The sequence below is a fragment of the Monodon monoceros genome, unplaced genomic scaffold (assembly GCF_005190385.1).
Source record: "Monodon monoceros isolate NGI ecotype Baffin Bay Population unplaced genomic scaffold, NGI_Narwhal_1 Super_Scaffold_18, whole genome shotgun sequence".
Lineage (NCBI taxonomy): Eukaryota > Metazoa > Chordata > Mammalia > Artiodactyla > Monodontidae > Monodon > Monodon monoceros.
The window spans coordinates 127,031,164-127,055,037 of NW_021703774.1; the positions used below are offsets into that span (position 1 = coordinate 127,031,164).

General features: G+C 34.9%; 1 protein-coding gene and 2 pseudogenes across 2 annotated transcripts in view; all 3 read left to right on the forward strand.

Annotated features, from left to right (window-relative positions):
• Nucleotides 1–23,874, forward strand: part of ITGB3BP (integrin subunit beta 3 binding protein) — an 89,875-nt gene that overhangs the window by 19,800 nt on the left and 46,201 nt on the right. For both annotated transcript variants that reach the window (XM_029228620.1, XM_029228621.1), the window contains exons 2-3: nt 999–1,041; nt 15,486–15,621. In XM_029228620.1, the coding sequence (XP_029084453.1) occupies nt 999–1,041; nt 15,486–15,621 (179 nt within the window). The remainder of the gene's footprint in view (nt 1–998; nt 1,042–15,485; nt 15,622–23,874) is intronic.
• LOC114898691 lies at nt 16,321–17,254 on the forward strand (annotated as a pseudogene).
• LOC114898693 lies at nt 18,711–19,060 on the forward strand (annotated as a pseudogene).

A 23,874-nucleotide genomic window follows, 5' to 3' on the forward strand; every position in this document is an offset into this window, starting at 1 on the left:
ATTGTCCATCTCTTCTATTCCTGCTTCTGTCACTTGTTTGAAAGTCAGTAGTCACTTATTTATGAATAGTCATTTTCTAGGATCTATAAATTTTGTTTTGTTTTCTGTAGTACAACCTTTATAATAAAATTTGTTTGCTTTATGCTCAAATTCTCTAATATTTTAAATAACTTAATTTCTTTTTCTCAGAGATCGAGAAAGTACTTTTAACGTTGCATTTGTCACTGGGAAAACTAGTTTTAATTTATATTGACCTTTTTCTCCTTTGAGCATTTAGTCTATGTTCAATAAAATGTTGATGACTGCTCTTTAGAAGACAGCTGTACGAAATAAAGTATTATAAATATTGAGCTTTCCTTTCTAAGCATTGTCACCAACAGCTGGGCATCCAGTTTAGCAGAACAGATTTTGCACAGAGAGAGCCTGGCATGTTCCTGAATCAGTTTAGTGAAGGAGACAAAAAATAGTTTCTTATGGAGACATAGAGCATCTGTTCCTCAGTTAAGTCATAGTCTGGTAGCACTGAATCATGTTTAAAGCTAGAATAAGGTGCAAAACTTTTTCACCTTGCTCATACTTTTATTTTAATAGCTAGTGTATTATTTCTGCAAATAATATACTTTCAACATCTCCATTGAAGGTATGTAAATTATTTTCCTTTTATGTATAATTTTTGTTAGTGGTATTTTAAAACACACAAATATATTAATTTTTTACTAAGATTATTTTGTAATATAACTTTAGTGTTTGAATTGTATAATGGTGCATATATATAAAACTACATATATAAAAATCCATCTAAATATTTAATTATGATTTCATCTTGATATATGCTATCAAAAAATCAGTTTCATCATTGTGAAAATTGCTTTCTTCATAGGTATTCTACTTTAGTTGGTGAAAGTAACTTAGAATCTTTGTTTATATAGATTACTCTTAAATACTTGGCTACTTAAAGCATATTAAATCTAAGATGTCTTTAACTATTTTGTTTGCAGTGTTAAAAGATCACTGAAATTGGATGATCTGTTAAAAGCAAATGTAAGTGTTTACTTATGAGTTTGTAATAGCATAATAAGATTGTGTTTTTAATTTTTTAACAGCTAATTTACCCTTATACTAAATGTAAAATGTATCAAAAAAAACCCACTGTGACATAATTGTTATTGGTACACCATTTTCTACGTATAAAATTTGTAATCTAATATATGGAAATTCCTGGCCAGCTTGAGGTTTTTATTTAAAGGGCAAATTATTTGAAGCCTTAATGAAATAATTTAGTAGAAATTAATTCACTATTTGTAGAAAAAAAATGCTCTGCCACTTAAATGCGTATAAATAAAGATGGAACAATGGCAGTGCTTTAATCTGCATTCTCTAATCTGCTAAAATGAAATAAAAGCATTAAAAACATTTTTATATCAAAAAGGTAATTACCCCCTCAGCTACGCTGGCATGAATAAACAATTAAATACTAACACTGTAATAAATTTCACTGTGGTTGTCACAACAAGAATAAAATTGTACTGTTGCTATTACTTTTTGTAAATCTCATCATAGCACATTACCAATACCAGCATATCATGACATATGCTAGTTTATTATCTTTTCATTACCAATATTGGATCTAGATACAGACACTAATACTGGGATACTTATGGCCTTAGTAATCTTAAATGCAATTAAATTGGTGAGAAAGTAAATTAAAACAAATAGCTAGTCAGTAAATGGGCTCCTATGTGAGATCCCATATGAGAATGCCATTTCAAGAAATGGGTTTTATATGGAATTTCTCTTCAGAAGACTCACTGGTATTTAACAATTTACCATTTTTAAAAATTCCTAGATGCTTTTTTTAAAAATTTAAACAAAGGTGGCAGAATACTGCAATGCCACTAAAAAAATCATTAGCAGTGTAATTAGCAATTTAGAACACTATTATCCAACTTGTTCTGTACAGAATGCAGCTGTGACTGTAATTTTGCATCTGTTTCTTTGGTCAGAATGGTATTTTGGTAGATGAGTAGTCCAGCTTGAAATGAAATACTGTTCTTTCCTGCCCCAAAACTGTTCTTTGGGAGGTGGTAACATCATTTGAATGGAAGAGAATGGCCATTTAGGAATTCATCCTTTTCATAAAGTACAGTTGTCGTCATGGCAAGCTTTCTATCCATTTTTTCTCCAGATTAGGATGTGTCAAGGTAGCCAGTGACACAGCTAATATCCTGTATTAGAAAAATACATTGTTATGTTTGGCCCAATTCTGTACCTTTAAACCAGTTGACTTAGCTTGGTACCACATGGCCACCAACTGCTAAATGCAGGTTCCTAGCATCCTAGCCTGGGCCTTCAACATTTCTGTTTTCTAACCTATTTCTAATATTTATTATTATTTCTGATATTTTCAGCTTTTGTATCTTGCCTCATAATTTGTTTGCAACTCTTAGATCTGACAGCTTTGGCTCTGGTGCTAAATCTAGGCTTCTCTCTTTAGCTACATTTATGCTTCTATCCATTCCAGTAACAGCTAAGCCCTGAAGCAGCCTGGTTCCCAAGAATCTGCCTACATGCCAGTGATCCCACTGAGGCTGCCTTAGTCTGTGCGAAGGAAAATCAGACATTTACCTATAACTCTAAGAGCACCTAATTGCTGTGAAGCTACAGAGGAACTAGTAGTAACTTTGTGGTCATTTTGCCTTACCCATATGATGCTGAAGGAAGAAGGCTCTGGTGTCCAAGGAAAGGAGATGGCTTTTATATGCCAGTTGGTTGAAGTGGAGCCTGTTCATTCTAAACAACTGGTGTTTTCTCTCCCAGCAATAATTAGAACTACCAAATCCCAGTGTTCCCAATGTGGCTACAGACCTTCATGGAGATTAATGCTCCATGATGTTAGGGCAAGTCTGCAAAAGTAATTTTCCTTATGATACCCCTAATAGGGAAAACAGGTATGGATCATTCCCTGTTATCTTCCTTTAATATATATAGAGTATATACTATGAGTACCACTACTTGCTGAACCTCTCAAATTGTTGGGGGGTAATGAGTGATGAAGGTTTTGATTTATCATTACCTGCAATATTGGGGTTCCTGAAGTTATTGCCCTCCAAGCACTGTTTCTAGATGAATTTTCAGAAACAAAGTTGAATTATTTATTACAAACTGTTGCCAATGGCAGTCCAGATGAATTTATAGGGACAGCTGGCTACCTGGTCATATACCTAGCCAGCTTGACCTAATCTCTTTCAGGCTACTTCAGAGAAGGAATGGGAGAAGCAGATGCTGCAGATTGGGAAGGGAAGGAGCATACTTCCTACCAAGGCCAACTCAATAGGCATGCTGCTAGAATGAATGCAGTGCAGGTTTGGGGGAGGTTTGCTGATTTGGACATACATACCCAGTCGAAATTATTCCCTTACCGTTAGTAGGATACTTCTAAGTCTGATTATTCCCATGGCCTAACCTTATCTCTCTGAGATAAGGCTTTTACTGACTCCTGAAATTAGAAAGAACTTGGGACTTCAGGGCATTAGGAAATATTATAGCTTATATTCTGTAGGCTTACTTATGGATTTGGCTCATCTGCTCCTTTTTCTCCCCCTCCCTTCCTCTTCTTCCCTTCCTTTCTTACCTTTTTATTATGGAAACTTTCAAACGTACACAAAAGTAGAGACAATAATACAGTGAACTACCATGTAACCATCACCCAGCTTCAAAAATTATTAATATTTTGCTTCATCTATTTATATGTATATATGTACACATATATTAATGTATATATGTGTGTATGTGTCTGTATTTTTTTCCTGGAATTTAGCAAATCCCAGACATGTTATTTCATCAGAATATTCTTCAGTATGCATTTCTAACAGATAATGACTTCTTTTCATAACTATAGTGCCATTATCATACCTTACAAAATAAGAAGTAATTCCTTAATAAAATCTTTTTAAAATTATTATTTATTTATTTGGTTGTGCCAGATCTTAGTTGTGGCTCATGGGCTCCTTAGTTGCAGTGCATGGGCTCCTTAGTTGTGGCATGCAAACTCTTAGTTGCGACATACGTGTGGGATCTAGTTCCCCGGCCAGGATCGAACCCGGGCCCCCTGCATTGGGAGCACAGAGTCTTTACCACTGCACCACCAGGGAAGTCCCAATAATATCTTTCACCCAGTTTATATTCACATTTCTATAGTTGCTTCAAAATGTCCTTTTACAGTTGGCTTATTAAAATCAGGATCCAAACAAGGTTTACACATTGTAGTGGTTCTTATGAACCTTGAGATTTTTTTTCCCCCCAACTCCTTTTAAATCTTTTAAAATCTCACTCTTTTTCTTGTAATTTATTTTTTGGAAAAAACTGAAATATTTTTTCCATATTTCACGTTCTAGATTTGGTTGATTGTTTTCTTGTGGTGTCCTTTAAGTGATTTCTCTAATCTTCATATTTCCTATAAAACTCATAGTTAAAACTAGAGGTTTGGTTAGATTGTGGTTCATATTTTGATAAGAATGCCTCATAGGTAGTCTGTGTAGTTCCTGTCTCATCACCTCAGGAGGCACAAAATGGTCTTGGTTTTACCAGCCTGATCCACCCATAATAAAATTCTCCGTCAATCTTTCTCCTAATTTTTTTTAAATTCCTTGATGATTATTTTATAGATTCCTTATTTCACTACAGTTACCAAATATTGATTCCTTTTTTTTTTTACCTTTTGATTTTGGAGAATTTTGATTATGGAGAATGCACTGCCCATTACCCAGCTTCAGTAATTATCAGCACAAGTCTAATCTTATTTCATTTATATTCCCACGCATACTTCAGTATCCCCCATACTAGATGATTTGAAGCAAATCTCAAACATCATCCATATCATCCTAAATACTTCAGTAATTATTTCTAAAAGATAGACTTTAAAAAAACTATAATAGTATTATCAGGGCTTCCCTGGTGGCACAGTGGTTGAGAATCTGCCTGCCAATGCAGGGGACATGGGTTCGAGCCCTGGTCTGGGAAGATCCCACATGCCGTGGAGCAACTAGGCCCGTGAGCCACAACTACTGAGCCTGTGCATCTGGAGTTTGTGCTCCGCAACAAGGCAGGCTGCGACAGTGAGAGGCCCGCACACCGTGATGAAGAGTGGCCCCCGCTCGCCGCAACTAGAGAAAGCCCACACATGGAAACGAAGACCCAACACAGCCAAAAATAAATAAATAAATAATTAATTAAAAAAAAAAAAAAGTATTATATCTCTCAGAATTAATTCCTTAATCATCAAATGGACATCTTTGTTCAAATTCTCCAATTATCTCATATACTTTTTGACAGTTCAGTTCTCTTTTTTTAATTTTAGCATTTTTTATTGAGATATAATTCATGTAATATAAAATTCATAATTTTAAAGTATACACCAGTGGTTTATTATATACTCATTACATTGTGCAGCCATCACCACTATCTGATTTTAGAACATTTCCATCACCCCAAAAAGAAATCCATACCTATTAGCAGTTAGTCTCAATTTCCTCCTCCCTACCCACCCAGTCCCTGGCAACTAATAATTTATTTGCTGTCATTATGGATTTGCCTATTCTGGACATATTATATAAATGGAATGATACCATATGTGACTGACTTCTTTCATTTAGCATAACATTTTCAGGGTTTATCCATGTTGTCACATGTAACAGTACTTTATTCCTTTTTATGGCTGAATCATATTCTTTTGTATGGGTATATCACCTTCTGTTTATCCATTCCTCAGCTGAAGGACATTTGGGTTGTTTCCACTTTTTAACTATTATAAATAATGTTGTATATAACATTCTTGTACAATGTTTTGTATGAACATGTTTTCAGTTTTCTTGATTACATACCTAGGGTGGAATTGGTGGGTCATACGGTAATTCTAACTTTTTGCAAAATTGCCAAACTCTTTTCTACAGTAGCTACACCATTTTACATTCCCACTATCAGTGTATGAGAGTTCCACTTTCTCCACATCCTCAACAACACTTGTTATTTTCTGAATTTTTGATTCTAGCCACCCTACTGGGTGTGAAGTGCTATCTTATTGTGGTTTTAATTTGCATTTCCCTGATGATGTTGAACATCTTTCCGTGTACTTATTGGCCATCTGTATATTTTCTTTGGAGAAATATCTGTTCACAACTTTTGCCCATATTTTAATTGGGTTGTCTTTTTACTGTTGAATTGTAAGAATTCTTTGTGAATTCTGAATACTGTTACCTTGTCAGATATATGATTTGCATATACTTTCATCAATTCTGTGTGTTGTCTTTTCACTTTCTTTATAGTATCCTTTGATACACAAAAGTTTTAAATTTTGATGAAGTCCAATTTACTTTTTCTTTGATTGCTTGTGCTTTTGGTGCCATATCTAAGAAACTGTTGTGCAGTCTATGGTAATGCAAACTTTCACTATGTTTCTTTCTAAGAGTTTTATAGTTTTAGCACTTACGTTACATTTAAGACCTTATTGAGTTCATTTTTGAACATGGTATGAGGTTAGGGGCATGTGGATATTCATTTGTCCTAGCATTGTTGAAAAGCTATTATTTCCCCCATTGAATGGCCTTAGAACCCTTGTTGAAGATCAGTTGATTATAAATTCATGGATTTATTTCTGGACTCTCAAATCTATTCCATTTGGTTGTAGATCTGAACTTATGCCACTACCATGCTGTGTTGATTACTATAAGTTTTCAAAAAGAAAGTTTTTAATTACTATAAATTTGAAATTAGGAAGTGTGAGTCCTCCAACTTTGTTCTTTTTCAAGATTGCTTCTGTTGTTCCATATGCCTTGCAATTCCTGGTGAATTTTAGGGTCACCTTCTCATTTCTGAAAAAGAAAAATTTGTACTTTTGATAGGAATTACACTGAATCTGCCATTTTAAAATTAGTAATTCTTCTAAACGATGAACACAGGATCTATTTCTATTTATTTTGATTTTCTTTAATTTTTTTCAACAATGTTTTGTAGTTTTCAGTATACAAGTCTTATACTTTTGGGTTATATTTATTCCTCAGTGTTTTATTCTTTTTGGTGATAATGTAAATGGTTTTTTGTGGGTTTTTTTGCGGTACGTGGGCCTCTCACTGTTGTGGCCTCTCCCGTTGCGGAACACAGGCTCCGGACGCACAGGCTCAGCGGCTATGGCTCACGGGCCTAGCCGCTCCGCGGCATGTGGGATCTTCCCGGACCGGGGCACGAACCCGTGTCCCCTGCATCGACAGGCAGACTCTCAACCGCTGCGCCACCAGGGAAGCCCTGTAAATGTTTTTATAATTTCCCTTTAGATCAGTCATTGCTAGTGTATAGATACACAGCTAATTTTTGTATATTGATCATGTATTGTGTAACTTTGCTGAACTCGTGTATTAGCTCTAATACTTTCTTATAGATTTTTTAGGGTATTCTATATATAAGATCATGTCATTTTTCTTTCCCATCGGATGCATTTTTTCTTATTCTTGCTTATTGCCCTGGCTTGAACCTCCAGAGCAATGTTGAGTAGGGTGGCAAGAACAGATATCATTGCCTTGTTCCTGATCTTAGGGGGAAAGCATCCAGTCTTTTACCATTAAATATGATGTTAGCTGTGAGTTTTTCCTAAATGCCCCCTGTCAGATTGAGACACTTCCCTTCTATTCCTAGTTTGATGATTATTTTTTATTATGAAAGAATTGTATTTTTGTCAAATGCTTTTTTGCATCTATTGAGATGATCGTGTGGGTTTTTTTCCTTTATTCTATTAATATGATGTATTATATTGATTGGTTTTCGTATATTGAACCAACCTTGCTTTCACAGGATAAATCCCACTTGGTTGCAATATATAATTCTTATTTTTCTCTGGTTTCAGTTTGCAGGAATGTTGAGGATTTTTGCATCTGTATTCATAAGGGAGATTAGCCTGTAGTTTTCTTTTAAGGTATTTGTCTGGTTCTAGTATCAGAGTAATGTGGTCTCATAGAATGCGTTAGGAAGTGTTCCCTGTTTCTGATAGAGTCTGAGAAGAATTGATGTCAATTCTTCTTTAAATGTTGGTAGGATTCACCAGTGAAGCTCTCCAGTCCCACGCTTTTCTTTTTGACAAGTTTTCTGAATTGATCTAATCTCTTTACTTGCTATTGAGGCATTCCAATTTTCCATTTCTTCATGATTCAGTCCTGGTAGGCTGTGTATTTTGGGGAATTTGTCCATTTCATCTAGATTATCTAATTTGTTGGCATACAATTGTTCATAGTATCCCCTTATAATACCTTTTATTTCTCCAAGGTCAGCTGTAATATCCGCCCCCCATTCCTGATTTTAGTAATTTGATTCTCATTTCTTTCTTAGTCAGTCTAGATAAAGGTTTGTCAATTTTCTTTTCAAAGAAGCAACTTTTAGATTCATTGATCTTCTCTATTTTCTTATTTTACATTTCATTTGTTTTCTCTTTAATATTAGTATTTATTATTTCTTTCCTTCTGCTTCCTTTGGTTTTAGTTTGCTCTTGTTTCTTAAGGTGGAAGGATAAGTTATTGATTTGAGAGCTTTCTTCTTTCTTAATGTAAGTGTTTAACTTTCTCTCTGAGTACTGCTTTCTCTTCATCCCGTAAGTTTTTACGTGTGTTGTGTTTCATTTTCATTCTCCTCAGTGTATTTCTAATTTCCCTTTTGATTGGTTATCTAGGAGTTTGTTAATTTCCATGTATTTTTGTATTTTCCAAATGTCCTTCTTTCTTTAATTTCTGATTTTATTCCATTGTGATTAGAAAACATTCTTTACATGATCCAAATCTTTTTAAATTTACTGAGATTTGTTTTATGGCCTAACATATCTTCTATCCTGGCTAATGTTACATATGCACTTGAGAAGAATGTGTATTCTGCTTTCGTTGGGTGGAGGGTTCGATAGATGTCTGTTAGGTCTTATTGGTATATAGTGTTGTTCAAGTCTTCTGTTTCCTTGCTGATTTTCTGTCTAGTTGGTCTATCCATTGTTGAAAGTGGGACACTGAAGTTTCCAACTATTATGGTTGAATTTTCTATTTCTTCCCTCAATTCTGCCTGTTTTTGCTCCTTGTATTTTGGGGCTGTCTTGTTAGATGTGTATATGTGTGTGTGTTTATAATTGTTATATCTTCTTTTTTTCAGTATCAGTAAGTCTTTATTCATTGTGTTTTCTTGGAGAAAAGAAGAGGAAGGGGAAAGGATCAGCATATAGCAGAAGTATATAGCAAAAGTATAGCAGAAAGGGAAGCAAGTATCCATTAAAACCATAAACACACACTGGTGATAGATTCACCAAAGCCCAAGGGAGCTCAGTCTTCTGTAGTTCAGGAATGAGAGGAAGGTATCAGGGAAAGAACAAACAGGTTCATGCTATCTTTCCCTCCTTATAAATTCAACAGTTAGCACAAAGCTTTGGTTTCTAGTAGTAAACATGGAGTTACATTTGTCCATCTCCTCTATTAAACATAAGTTTTGACTTAAATTTTTTGCATCTGCATAAAAGTTCCCGATTGACTTGGATATATACATTCATCTTCCCTCTCTTGGTTTCCTACCCTGTCTTTCTACATGAAAGCCCCCCATTGCTTCTCTCAATCTGTAATAGGAGATTAAGTAGGTTTGGTCCATCCATATGCCAGTGTAAGTGTTTTGCATGAATCTTATCAAGGAATAGTCTTGACTCACAAGGTTTGGCACAAGGGATGACGTATTCCTAACTTCTTCAGGTTTTTTTATACAAATCATTCAGGAGTTATGGAGACACTCAAGAATCTAAAGAGTATGTCTGTGTAGTGTAGGAGTCAAGTTTTTAGGACAGAAGATCTGGTCTAAAATAGGAAATAGGGAAAGGAGAACAAAAAAAAAAAAGGATGATCTAAGGCTTTCCCTTTTTTTCAGCTTTATTGAGTTATAATTGACCAAAATATAAGATATTTAAAATGTACAGTGTGATGATTTGATGTATATATTGTGAATACACACACACACACACACACACACACACACACACACACATCGTAAAAGGATTCCTCCCATCAAATTAATTAATGCATCCATCACTTCAAATTTTTCTTTTTTTCTTTTTCTTTTTTGGTGAGAACGTTTAAGTTCACCCTTTTAGCAAATTTCAGTTACTGTACAATACAGTGTTATCAGTTATAGTCACCATGTTATACATTAGATTCTCAGATGTATTCATCTTATAACTGAAAGTTTGTACCCTTATCAACCTCTTTTTATTTCCCCCATCCCCCAGCCACTAACAACCACTTTTTTACTCTCTATTTCTGTGAGTTGGACTTTATTTTTTTCCCCTATTAAGTGATACCATGCAGTGTTTGTCTTTCTGTCTCTGTCTTATTTCACTCAGCATAATGTCCTCCAGGTTCATCCATGTTGTCACTAATAACAGGATTTCCCACTTTAAGAAGAGTGGCCCTAAGATGATATTCCAGATCCCTTTGGCTGGTATACAGTCCTCTGAAAGATACTTTGTCTTTTTGGCTTTCAATACAAAAAGAAATTGGTAAACAATTAAAAACCCAGAAGAACATTTAGAAAGGTCAATACATTGTATTTACATAGTCTGAGTGACCTAACGATCACCAAATCAGCAACTGTCCAGCTTTATAAATCTAAGACAAATAAAATGTTTAAATGGAAAATTAGCACATGAAAAAATGTTCAACATCATTAGTCATTGGAAATACAAATTAAAACCACAAAGGAATACCATTCGCACTCACTTGAATAGCTAAATAACAACAACAAGACAGAATGGCTTTAAAAATCAACACTGGAATGTCTAAAACAGCCTGAAGGTTGGTGAGGATGTGCAGCATTTGGAACTCTCATTTATTGATCGTAATTTAAAATGATACAAACACTTTAGAGAACTATTTAGCCTTTATTTTATATATAGAAAATAAATCTATATCCATCCTATAGTCTGGCAATTCCATTCCTGGGCTTCCCAAATAAATAAAATCATATATCCACAAAAGACATATACAAAAATGTTCTTTAGTCCCTTAATTCGTAATAGCCCCAAACTGGAAATAACCCAAATGTCCTTCAACAGGAGATTAGAAAAACAAATTCTGGTACATTTATACAAAGGAATAGTAAAATTAAAAGGAACACAATCTTACCACTCACAACAACATAGATGATCTCAAAAACACATTGAAAAGAAGAAGCCAAACACAAGAGTTATGTATTTAATTTATATGAAGTTCAAGAATAGGCAAAAATAGCTATGGTTATGGGAATTAGAAAGTGGTTGCTTCTGGGCTGCAGAGTGGGAATTGAGTGGAAATGGGTACAAGGGAATCTTCTGGGATGACAGAAATGTTCTTCATCTTGGGTGGTGGTGGCATCAGTGTATATATACAGTTATCAGAACTCAGCAAGCCAGACAACTTAAGATCTGTGTATTTTATTGTAAGTAAATCATACTTCAATAAACAAAAATATATTTGAGGTAGGATTCACTTTCTATTCTGAAAAAATAGGACATATGAAGGAATGATAATAGCCATGAAAATATATCTTTAAAAACGTATTGAAGACTACAGTGCAAGAGAGTAACAAAATGGTCATGTCTTTAATATTAAAATTAATATTTTAATGTCTTAAAATTGTGGAACAGTAGTGTACACAAATAGAAACACCAGTGTATCAACTTTTTAGCCAATGTTTTATTTTTCCTGTTAAAATATTTTTATCAAAGTAAAATTTATAGATTGTGAAATTCACAGATCTTGAGTGTACAGTTCAATGAGTTTTAACAAATGTATATCCCTGGGTATCAAACACCCAATCAAGAAATAGAACATTGTCATCAGCACAGATCTAATATATTGGTTATATCCTTTCCCTGATGTCCCTGTAAGATCACGGGGTAAGTGCAAAATGCTTTTGTTCTCCATAACTACCATTAGAAATAACAAAACCTAAGTATTATTAGAGTCATTAAGGGTGATAATTGTGGCAACTGATAAAAAGTTAGTTGATATTTAGGGCTCTTCTAGGAACCCTAGGCCCAAATCATGAAAAATCCCTGAGACAGCTAGTATTTAAAATTTTCTAATGTAAATTCTATAATAAGTACTAGTGATGTATAATACTGCCTTAGGTGAAACATTCCAGTAACCTAATTAACCAGTATAAGATTTTAAAGAATTGTCTCCCTTTAGCTACCCTAATTTTTCTTTTGCTTCTGGTTGTCCAAATACCTACAGTACCTGTATTTTTAAATATTTCAGTGATAGCATAGTCTAGTAGTTCATAATAATAATAGCAGATCCATTATATCCCACATTTCATCCTGAAAGAACCCTTAATTAGTACTTTCTAGACTGTTTATAATAGGTAAAAATATATAAAATACAGGTACCTTTTTGGTAGAATATGCTTTAAACAAGGTGATGAAGCAAGCTACAATTTGTGAAACATATTGAAGGAGAATGTCATATATATTTGAAATCCTGGAGAGAACATTCATTTCTTTTTTTCTGGGCAGAAAAATCAATGACCAAATTTTAGTTTTGCTAATGTACAAGGTTTGACCTTACAGAAAGTACAGCGGCATTTGGACTGATCCTAGACAGAATCTTTTTTTTTTTTTTTTAGTGGTATTAAATAACTTTGTCAATAAATATTACAAGCAGTTGTAAATTATTATAGAAAGTAGTTGTGACTTATCTGATTTCTATATCCTTATATTTTGTTTGCATCCTGAATTCTTTCCCTTCTCTAGCCAAATGTGTTCTTCTCACTTTTTCTTCCTCTATTTTTCTAAAGGACCTGGTAGGTAGCACTCATCATTGCTGAATGGAAAGAGTTCCAGACTTCTCAATTAGTAGCTCAGTCTTCTCTCAAATCCCAGTCTTCTTAACTCTTCCTTTTGTAGGAGACTAATAAGAAGACCCAGTCCTTCAACGTTTGGGCGTTGGCAGAATGGAAATTCTTAGGATTCTAGGATCACTTTTAAGCATCTTCAGAGTTTAAAAATTAGAGGACCTTGGTTAAACTTTGAGAGGAAAAGAACTTAAAGAAGTAAGACTATGCATTTGTGTGTATCAGTAGGCAGACATATAAAAATGCATTATTTACTGAAGAATATTTAGTGGGATAGTAGGGAAAGGTAGATTTTCTTTTTTCCCTCTAAGTACATTACGATTGTAGCATATATTTTCCTTTTTAATCAACACAGATCACCAAAAAAAAAAAAAAAAGAAAGCAAAAGAGAAGACTTAGTATTTTTAAGGTGAGGGGGAAAAATTTATATATATATACACACACGCGCGTGCACACACACACACAAAGACTTATTTTACGAAAGCTAGAAAATTGTTTTCAAGGAGAAATGTATGATCTCCAGTTGCAATATTTAGATATTTGGCAATTGGAAAAATAATTTCTGGTGAAAATAGGAAAACAGATTGACATAAATGTACATTAGGGTAGTGACTTTCATTTCTTGTACATACACAGTGAAATATTTCTGGGCAATAAATTCTTAGAAAAGTGGGGTTGGATTGGATAAATGTCATAGTTTATGACTGAATACTTATAAACAGCTGAAAACTCAGATGGAGAGGTAATAATAACCACCTGTTAAAGAGACTTAAAACTCTTTCACCTTACAAAAAAGATTACTTTGAAGCTATAACTTGATATTGTAGTTTGATTTTTTTTAAATATTGGTTATATTTGTGGCTACTGTGGATACATAAAATAAAAAATATAATGCCTTTTTCCCCCCAATACAAAGAAGTATCTATCATTTAAAATCTTACCTGTAAAAAAAAAAAATTGATGCTATAGATTCTGGAACTAATACCAAGATTATTGAAAAAGGTGACATAGCCACTATTTCTGCCATGGTGTCTTGAAAATAAAGAATAGGTGACAATGGAGAATTATATAACTATTTCAAGTCAGCAGCCAAGCTAAAGTTTAATTCTACAGTGTTGGCAACATACCATGAACCTTCAGGCCTTTCCTTTATCCCTAAATCCACCCTGTGCTGTCTGTTTCACCTCTAGATTTCAGGTTTTTCATACCTTTTATTTTCAGTTATCTAAGCCTCACCCTTCCTCTTCACAAGAATCCTTCTGTGAGATTACTGCAGCCCACTTTGGTTTTCCCTATTCTCTGAATTTCTGTAACAAGCATACTACCTTTAGACCTGTCCTCTGCTGTTTATGAGGCCAGAGCAATTTGTTCTCTTCCTGTATACACATTAGTTAGCAAATGCTGGGTGATTAGTAAGCATTATAGAAAATATGTTTAAAAAGAATTCAGAAGAACAAGCAATTAACAGTGTGATAGTGGGTGTTTGGAGGAAGTGGATTATGAATGAGGCCCCAAACCAAAGAAAGACTAGCTGAGACCCAAATGTGCATAACCTAAGTGACTGGGACTAAAGGCGTCAGTTAATAATAGATGAATGAACCAGTGAACAAATGAGTATATTCATTTTTTGTGTGTGTGTGTGGTATGCGGGCCTCTCACTGTTGTGGCCTCTCCCGTTGCGGAGCGCAGGCTCAGTGGCCATGGCTCATGGGCCCAGCCGCTCCACGGCATGTGGGATCTTCCCGGACCGGGGCACGAACCCGTGTCCCCTGCATTGGCAGGTGGACTCTCAACCACTGCGCCACCAGGGAAGCCCCAAATGAGTATATTCTGAATAGAGTGGCCTGGCTAAGTTTACTGGGCTGTTTCTTTTAAATCATTCATTCATCATACATTTTTGAGTTCTATAGTACAAGGATGAAGTAATATGTATTTTCAGAAACTTAAATACTAATGGGGTATACAGAAATGTAATAAATTATTAGAATTTACTAACTCCAGTAAGAGGTATGAACAAGGTCTATGGGAACACAGAGGAGGAAGCTGCAGAGAGGATTTGTGTAGAATAGATCAAATTCTCAAAGGCCTTAAATGCCATACTCAATTGTTTGAACATTATTTTTGTTTTATCATTAAGATACTGTGTCAGAGCAACTTTGTGAAGGTTAAGGACACCACTAATCCTTCCTAGGGTTTCCTTGTGGGTCTTACTAAGAGACACTTCTGAGATTTTCTCTGGTCTAGGCCCATAATTATACTTCACGTTCAGCTAACAACAAATGTCAGGATGTAATTGGGAGAGTCAGCTATCTCTACTTGTTTGGAAATACCATCTCAGAATGTAGTAACCATTTAATGTTAAAACTTCATAAAATCAAGTTGAGATGCCCTAATCAGTATGGAGACCAGGAAAATGTACATACCTTGAAATAACAGTGTTCACTTTGAAGATAATAATTGTGTATATTTAAAATCCGAAAAGAAAGATCAAGGAAAAGAGTATTAGTTTGAATTTTGCGAGTTTTTCAAATGTATTTCCAAAGATCTGTAACTAAACATAAGTATTTTTGTCCCAAATTAATATTTATTTCTAGTCATTTGATTCTTCAAAAGTCACAAGGAAGATAAGTGTTACAGCCTATTCTCCAACAACTGGAACCTGTCAAATTAGCCCATTTGCTTCTCCCACAAGCTCTAAAGAACAAGAGAACAAAAATGGACCATCAGATGGTTAGTTGAAAATTCTTTTCCATTTATTGTGAGATTTTTCTAGTTATTGGTTAAATCAGAATTTTGATTTAATAATATGTGGATCTTGCTGCAGCTGATTTTTCTCTTTTTTCTTAAAGAATTCAACATAGAAAAGACTAGAATATAGGTAACACTTTGGACATAAATGTAAACTTTATAGGCAGTTATTTTAAAATGCTACTGCAGACTTTGTTCTCTTACTATCCCATCCATTAAATAGAAATTATGGCCTGACTGCCTTCAGCCACTATCAATTATAATGGTATAGCCTCTTAACAAGCTATCCATCATGTGCATAAATTAAAGGGCACATAGTTCAGGTAATGCTACACTACAATTTAAGAGTGATACTTCTGAATGTTATTTTTATCCATGTTATCCGTTAGTTTTTCCACATTTCCTGTGTCTTTATAGCTTGCTTTTATTTATCATATTTCATCCTCTTTACTATTTTAAATGCATTTGCAAAAGGTTTTTAGAATTTTCCATTAGAGAGTAACCTAATTTTAATATGAAATTCTTTATTTTAAAATATTGTTAGTTTAATTTTGACCGCACATATTTCTTGTTCTCTGGTAGTTTATTGCTAAAATATTCATTTAAAAGATATAGAAATCTAGACGTGTCTCCTTCCTGACTGTCCTCTGTAGTTTGTCTGTGAGAACTGCTGATAGCAATATGTCTTCAGGAAATGCCAAAATTGGGCACCGTGCCCCCCAGTTCAAAGCAACTTCTGTAATGCCAGATGGTCAGTTCAAAGATATCAGCCTATCTGACTACAAAGGAAAATATGCTGTGTTCTTCTTTTACCCTCTTGACTTCACCTTTGTGTGCCCCACGGAGATCATCGCTTTCAATGATAGGGCAGAAGAATTTAAGAAACTCAACTGCCAAGTGATTCGTGCTTCTGTGGATTCGCACTTCTGAAACCTGGCTTGGATCAACACACCCAAGAAACAAGGAGGACTAGGACCCATGAACATTCCCTTGATACCAGACCCCAAGCGCACCATTGCTTAGGACTATGGGGTCTTAAAGGCTGATAGAGGCATCTCATTCAGGGGCCTTTTTATTATTGACGATAAAGGTATCCTTCGACAGATCACCATAAATGACCTTCCTGTTGGCCGTTCTGTGGATGAGACACTGAGACTAGATCAGGCTTTCCAGTTTACTGACAAGCATGGGAAAGTGTGCCCAGCTGGCTGGAAGCCTGGCAGTGATACCATCAAGCCTGATGTCCAGAAAAGCAAAGGATATTTCTCTAAGCAGAAGTGAGCACTGGGCCATTTTAGGGCCAGGCTGAAGTAGATGGCCATGAGAACAAAACCTCCTTTGTACTATTGTCATGCTTAAAACACAAGATCTTACACTCAGCCCAGATGTGGTGTGGGACAGGACAGGCCTTTCCTGCAGCGGTTGGGGAGGCCAGCCTTTCTTCCTCTGGAGGGAATGGCCTGAGCTGTATTATGGGGCAGGCAAACTGATGTGTATAGTAGTAGGGTATCACTTTTGGTCTTCTGTAGTTTTATTAAACTTGAGCTGAGAAAAATAAAGATATAGAAATCTAGATTTCATAGGTTTAATTTTTAATATTGTAAAAGGTCATGAATCAGTGACATGTCAAGTTTTTATAATATAAAATATTAAGTAGGTTTAAATTTAATAAAATATATTTTTAGATATGCTGTGATTAGCCTGATTCATATTTACTATTTAATATTTGAGTGCTAAGCATGTACTAGAAACTACAGAGAAACAAAGAAGTCTCCTCATTTTACCTAATTTGTTGTAATGAAACCTATAATGAGATCTTAAACTTTTGAATGACTTTTGTTTTACTTTAATCAGGTGCTTTTTATCTTAAAGCTATCACTACTAGGTTTGCTTTCACAAAAATATATGAAGATGTATGTGTTTTCTTCAAGCTCTATATAGTTCTGGGGGTTTTTTCATTCACTTGATATATCTTTTGTTTAAAATTAAAAATTAGTGCCTTAGAGATAGAACATCTCTATCCTGAAATGTGAATAGATTTCAAGTGGATACATACTCAATTTCCATATTGAAATTAAATATGGACTTAAGGGAACATTTCTTTTGCCCATAAAAAGATTGGTCACATGATCTCGGTTGACATTTAAGTGGATAATTATCACAGATTATAGTACTAGGTAAGCTCTTTTTTAAAAAGTCATATAGCAAGGGTTCTTGGGGTGCTGGTAATATTCTATTTCTATGTGATGGTTATGCGAGTTCACGCTATAATTATTCATTAAACTGCACATACGTGTTTTATGTACTCTTTGATATATAGATCACACATACAGAAGTCTCAAAATAGAATTCTGTCTAGAATCTTATACCGGATTATGTCATTTGTAATCATTACATTGCTTTTCCTGATATGTCATCTTATATATGTTTTAGAAATAGGAAAGCCTGGGTCTTATAAAGTAATTTAAGTTCCAAATGAAGTCATAACTTCTGTTAACAATTCTCACTTTTTGAATATTGTACAAAACATAAGGTACAATTTAAATAAGCACTTTTACTTAAATAGCATTTTCAAGGACATTTTAGGTGCTACTCAGTTCCCATCACACTTAGGATATATAAGTCAAAACTTTATCATGACTTTCAGGGCTATATGTCATCTAATACCTGACTACCTCACCTGCCTCATTTTCTACTGCCCTTCCGATGTTTACAGTACTTTAGCCACTCTTACTTTCTGGCTATTTGTCAATCGTGCTGAGCCTGTTGCCTTCACAAGAACTGCACTTGCACTTTTCTCAATCTCGAATATTCTTCCTCCAGGTATTTATATGTACTTTCTATATTCATTTGAATCACATACTATGTGAACAGGTGACAATATTAACTTTAAATCTATTTATAATTATAAAAGGAAGAAAATGTGGTTCTGAGTCTTCCCTCTACTTAGACTGTACATGGCCCACAAATGGCGTGAATGCTTCCAGTTTATACATTTAATATACACACATACGGGGCGTCTGCACGGACAAATGGAAGTGTAGGTGACGGTCTGAGACAGCACTGCCAAGCTGGGAACCCGGGAGATGGCAGAGGCTGAGCCCAAGACCGTGCAGGATCTCACCTCGGTGGTGCAGACACTCCTGCAACAGATGCAAGATAAATTTCAGACCATGTCTGACCAGATCATTGGAAGAATTGATGACATGAGCAGTCACATTGATGGCCTGGAGAAAAACATCGCAGACCTCATGACACAGGCCGGGGTGGAAAAGCTGGACGGGGAAAGCAGGATCGCTGCCACACAGAAGACTTGAAGGTTGCTCATCTGCACTGGAATCTGGAACACCCTTTTTACAAGCCAAGAGAAGCCGGATAGCTTTTTGCAAGTAACTACTCTGTGTAGACAGGTTTTATATTATAAAGTGTGCATTCTTCTTACCACATACTATAGAGTTGGTTTATAGAGTAGTTTCTCTCCCCTGCCCCCCATGTTTCCTGAACATGGTAACTTCACGTCTTGGACCTTGGTCAGTTGTGCTATTAAACACTAAAACTTTGGCAGTTCCTGCATACAATTGTCAAATTTTTTAGTGTATTTTTGTGAAGTCATTTTTTTTCTATCATTCCCTTTGTAGTAGTTGCTGTTTGATAAAAGTTGCTGTGTAATTTTTTTATTGGACATAGGGTAGATCCTTGGTTATAATAAGATTTTGTGAAGTAAGGCATTGATAGTTAAGGTTCTTTGATCCTCATAGTGACTGAGTAAACACCAAATAGTGTGTTGGCGATACTTTCCAAGCGGTTAAAAACATTTAAAATTGTGTATTCAGAAATATCTGGCACTACTCTGTCGCCAAAACTCGGAATGGAACCACGATTTTATGTCTGAGTCCCTGAGGTCAGATGCTACAGTAACAGAGTGACCACAAGCCACTTTACGGTTAGCATTTTTAAATACAGACAATGACAGAGTTGTCTGATGTGATGAGGTTTTCAGCAGTTAGAGTTTCGCATGAGGTTTGCACCTTCAGTAGGACCTTACCTTGTCCATCTACAGCAGTTACCATAGGAAATCTGGCAGGACTTTACAACTAAGCTACTCCATCTTTTGAGCTAGTGGCTGGGAAAAGAAACAGACCATGTTAAGTCCATGCCTACTAAATAACTAGCAGTAGGCTTGAGTTTTTAAGAAATACTGTTTCTTTAAACTGTTTCTTACCTAAATTCGAGGAGAGTAGTGGCTTTATAATTGATGATGGAAGACAGGGAAAATAACTCCTACGGCTCAGCTGTACAGTGTCAGGAGTGCTGAGCCCAGAGGCAGTGTTGATGGGAAGGAGACCCATGCAACTGTCACAGCAGGATGATTTTGTATAGAGAATATGGAAGAAGCTGAGGAATGGAACAGTGCTTTGGAGAGGGAAACCCGTAGTCAACACAGCATGATTTTTTTAAAGTTTCCTATGTCACTAGTCTTAATTGTTTGTACTGCAAATATATAATAATATTAAGGAATAATTTGTCCTATTTATAAATTATATGGGGAACACAGAGGAGTCGATTTCTTCTGGGATAAAATGAATTCCCCACTGTTATCACCGAGCTGCAGAAACTCCCTCACTGGGCCGGTAGGTTGTGCTGCGAGGTGTGGCCCTGAAAGCCCAGAGCCGGCTGGACTCAGGGACTGGGTGGAACCGCGTGCAAGATGCTTCCAAGCCTGGGAAATGGCAAGTGGACCATCAGGATGTAAGCAGTTGTCTCCTTAAGTAACAGGAAGGTTTCAGAGAAAGCTCCCCTGACCAAAAATACCTGCCGTGAATAAGGGTGCCTGAAATCCTGCTTAAAAAAAAAAAAAAAAAAGATACACACACACTCTTATTTATTTATCATCATATATATTGATTACATTTATGTATGTTTGTGTGTGTGTATCATTATATTGCTATCCCCTCCCCTACCCCTTAGCAAATTTTTCCAAACTAGTATCCTTTTCAGAGGAGAGGAAAGATGGTAAAATTTTCTGTTCTTTTACTCCCAAGATGGCATCAGACTTATTTTTTAATAGTTGGGGTAGAAGGATAAACAACAAATTTGCATAGTCAAAGAGAGTACTTGTAAATTAGACAATAGATCTGTAAAGATCACCCAGACTGTAGCAATGTAACAGCACAGAGAGATAAAGAGATGGAGTATATGATAAAACAGTAAAGAGAAATAATGGATAGAATAAGCTCCAACATATGTCAAATAGGAGTTCTACAAGGAGGAAATAGAATGGAGCAGAGGCAGTATCTAAGGTATATGGACTATCGGCTTTTCATAATTGAGGAAAGACAGGAATTTCCAGATCAGACTGGCATGCTTCATCTGAGCAGGATGAAATAAAACAAATTAAAACAAATTCACACCTAATCGTATCATGGTAAAAATGCAGAACATCAAAGACAAAGAGAAAATTTTAATGACAGCTTGACAGTAGACTTCTCATCAGTATCTATAGGCTGCAGCAGGAAATGGAGTAATAATACCAGCTGAAAGTCACAGCTGAACTTTTTATTCAGGAAGTAAGAATGAAGTAAAGGTATTTTCAGACAGTCTGAGAGAATTTACCATTCACAGATATTCCCTGAAAGGATTACTAAAGAATGTACTTCTGTAAGTACATGCTCATAATTGAGCCTCAAATAAAGGAATGAAATGCAAAGAGCAATGGTAAAAAAAAATAAATTAGCAAACATGTTGGTAGATCTATAAATCTAGTTATAAAACTGTGATTACAAATCTTGCTGACTATAAAGCAAAACAAAAACAACTTGATAGGGGGTTGAAAACAAATACTAATAGACCATAATAGCATGGGAGATATATGAGGAAGCAGAAAGGAATTAAAAATTTTAAGGTCCTTATAATTTTCAGGGAGCAGATGGAATATCTGTCACTTGACTTTTTAATGGTATTTTTGTTTACTTGCCTGTAAAATGGGGAAAATAATAATATCTACCTCAGGATTGTTGTGAGAATTAAAAGAATTAATGTACAAAAAAGACTTAGAACAGTGCCTGGCATATAGTAAGTGTTCAATACATATTTTAGCTATACTTTAAAATATTATTATTATACTTTAAGAAAAGACGTCAGATGATTTAATGTAAAAGGATAAAAAAACAGTGAATATTAGCTTTTTAAAAAAGCTAAGAGTTGGTACAAGAATATTAATATTAATATAGACCAAAATAGACTTTAAGACAAAAAGGCTTTATTGAAGATAATACGAATTTTTACATAATGAGAGAAGGAAAGATTCACTACCAGAAAAAGGATCCTGACCTTTGTGCATCAAAAATAAAAACTCAAAACATGACGAAATAGGACAGGATTGCAAGGAGAAACTCACAAATCCCTAATCATCGTAGGAGATTTTAAACTACCTCTTTCAGAAACTGATAAAATGGATTAAAAAAAATTAGGAAAGATACAGTTTGTTTTTTATTGTCGTTCAACCAATTTCTTTTCTTCCAGTTTTACTGAGCTATAATTGACATATAGCACTGTTTAAGTTTAAGGTGTGCAGCATAATGATTTGACTTACATACATCATGAAATGATTACCAAAATAAGTTTAGTGAACATCCATCATTTCATATGGAAGCAAAATAAAAGAAAAAGGAAAAAAATTTTTTCCCTGTGATGGGAACTCTTAGGATTTCTCTCTTAACAATTTTCATATATAACATATCACAGTATTAATTATATTTATTGTGTTGTACATTACATCCCTAGCATTTATTTATCTTATAACTGAAGTTTGTACCTTTTGACTACCTTCATCTCATTCCTCCTCCCCGCTACCCTGTGCCTCTAGTAACCACAAATCTGATCTCTTTTTCTATGTGTTTGTTTGGTTTGGAGGTATAATTGACATACAACACTATGTTAGTTCCTGGTGTACAACATAGAGATTCGATATTTCTATACATCACATAATAATCACCACCATGAGTCTAGTTACGATCTATCACCATAAAAAAATATCACATTACTATTGATTATATTCCCCAAATGTACATTTCATGCCTGAGACTTACTTATTTTATAACTGGAAGTTTTTACTCTTAATCTCCCTCACCATTTTCTCTCATCCCTCCATTTACCTCCCCTCTGGCAACCACCTGTTTGTTCTCTGTATCTATGACAGTTTCTGTTTTGTTACATTTGTTCATTTATTTGGTTTTTTAGATCCCACATATAAAAGAAATCATGACACTTGTCTTTCTTTCTCTGACTTAACTCGCTTAGCATAATACCCTCTACGTCCATTAATGTTGTCACAAGTGGCAGTTTCATTCTTTTTTAATGGCTGAGTAATATTCCATTGTATATATATACCACATTATCTGTTGATGAGCACTTACGTTGCTTTTCATATCTTGGCTATCATAAATAATGCTGCAATGAACATAGGGATGCATATATCCTTTCTAATTAGTGTTTTCATTTTCTTTGGATAAATACCCAGGAGTGGAATTGCTGGGTCATATGGTAGTTCTATTTTTACATTTTTGAGGAACCTTCACACTGTATTCCATAGTGGCTGCACCAATTTACATTCCCACTAACAGTGCACAAGGATTCTCTTTTCTCTACATCCTTGCCAACACTTGTTATTTCTTGTCTTTTTGATAATAGCCATTCTAACATGTATGAGGTGATTTTGATTTGCATTTCCCTGATGATTAATCATGTTGAGCATCTTTTCATGTGCCTGCTGGCCATCTGTATGTCTTCTTTGGAAAAATGTCTGTTGAGATCCTCTGCCCATTTTTTAATCAGGTTGTTTGGTTTTTTGATGTTGAGTTGTATAAGTTCTTTATATATTTTGGATATTAACTCCTTACCAGACATATCATTTGTAAATATCTTCTCCCATTCAGTAGGTGGCCTTTTTGTTTTGTTGATAGTTTGCTTCGCTATGCAAAACTTTTTTGGTTTGATGTAGTCCTGTTTATTTATTTTTGCTTTTGTTTTCCTTGCTATTTTTGCTTTTGTTTTCCTTGCCTGAGGAGATAATATCAAAAAAAAATATTACTTTTTTTGGTTTTGTTTTGCATATACATTCGTTTGTATTATTTTTTTTAGATTTGACTTATAAGTGATACCATACAGTATTTGAAATATTTTCATAGGCACTAAAGATCTTTCCAAGAATTTACTAAATGAATATGCATTTAAACA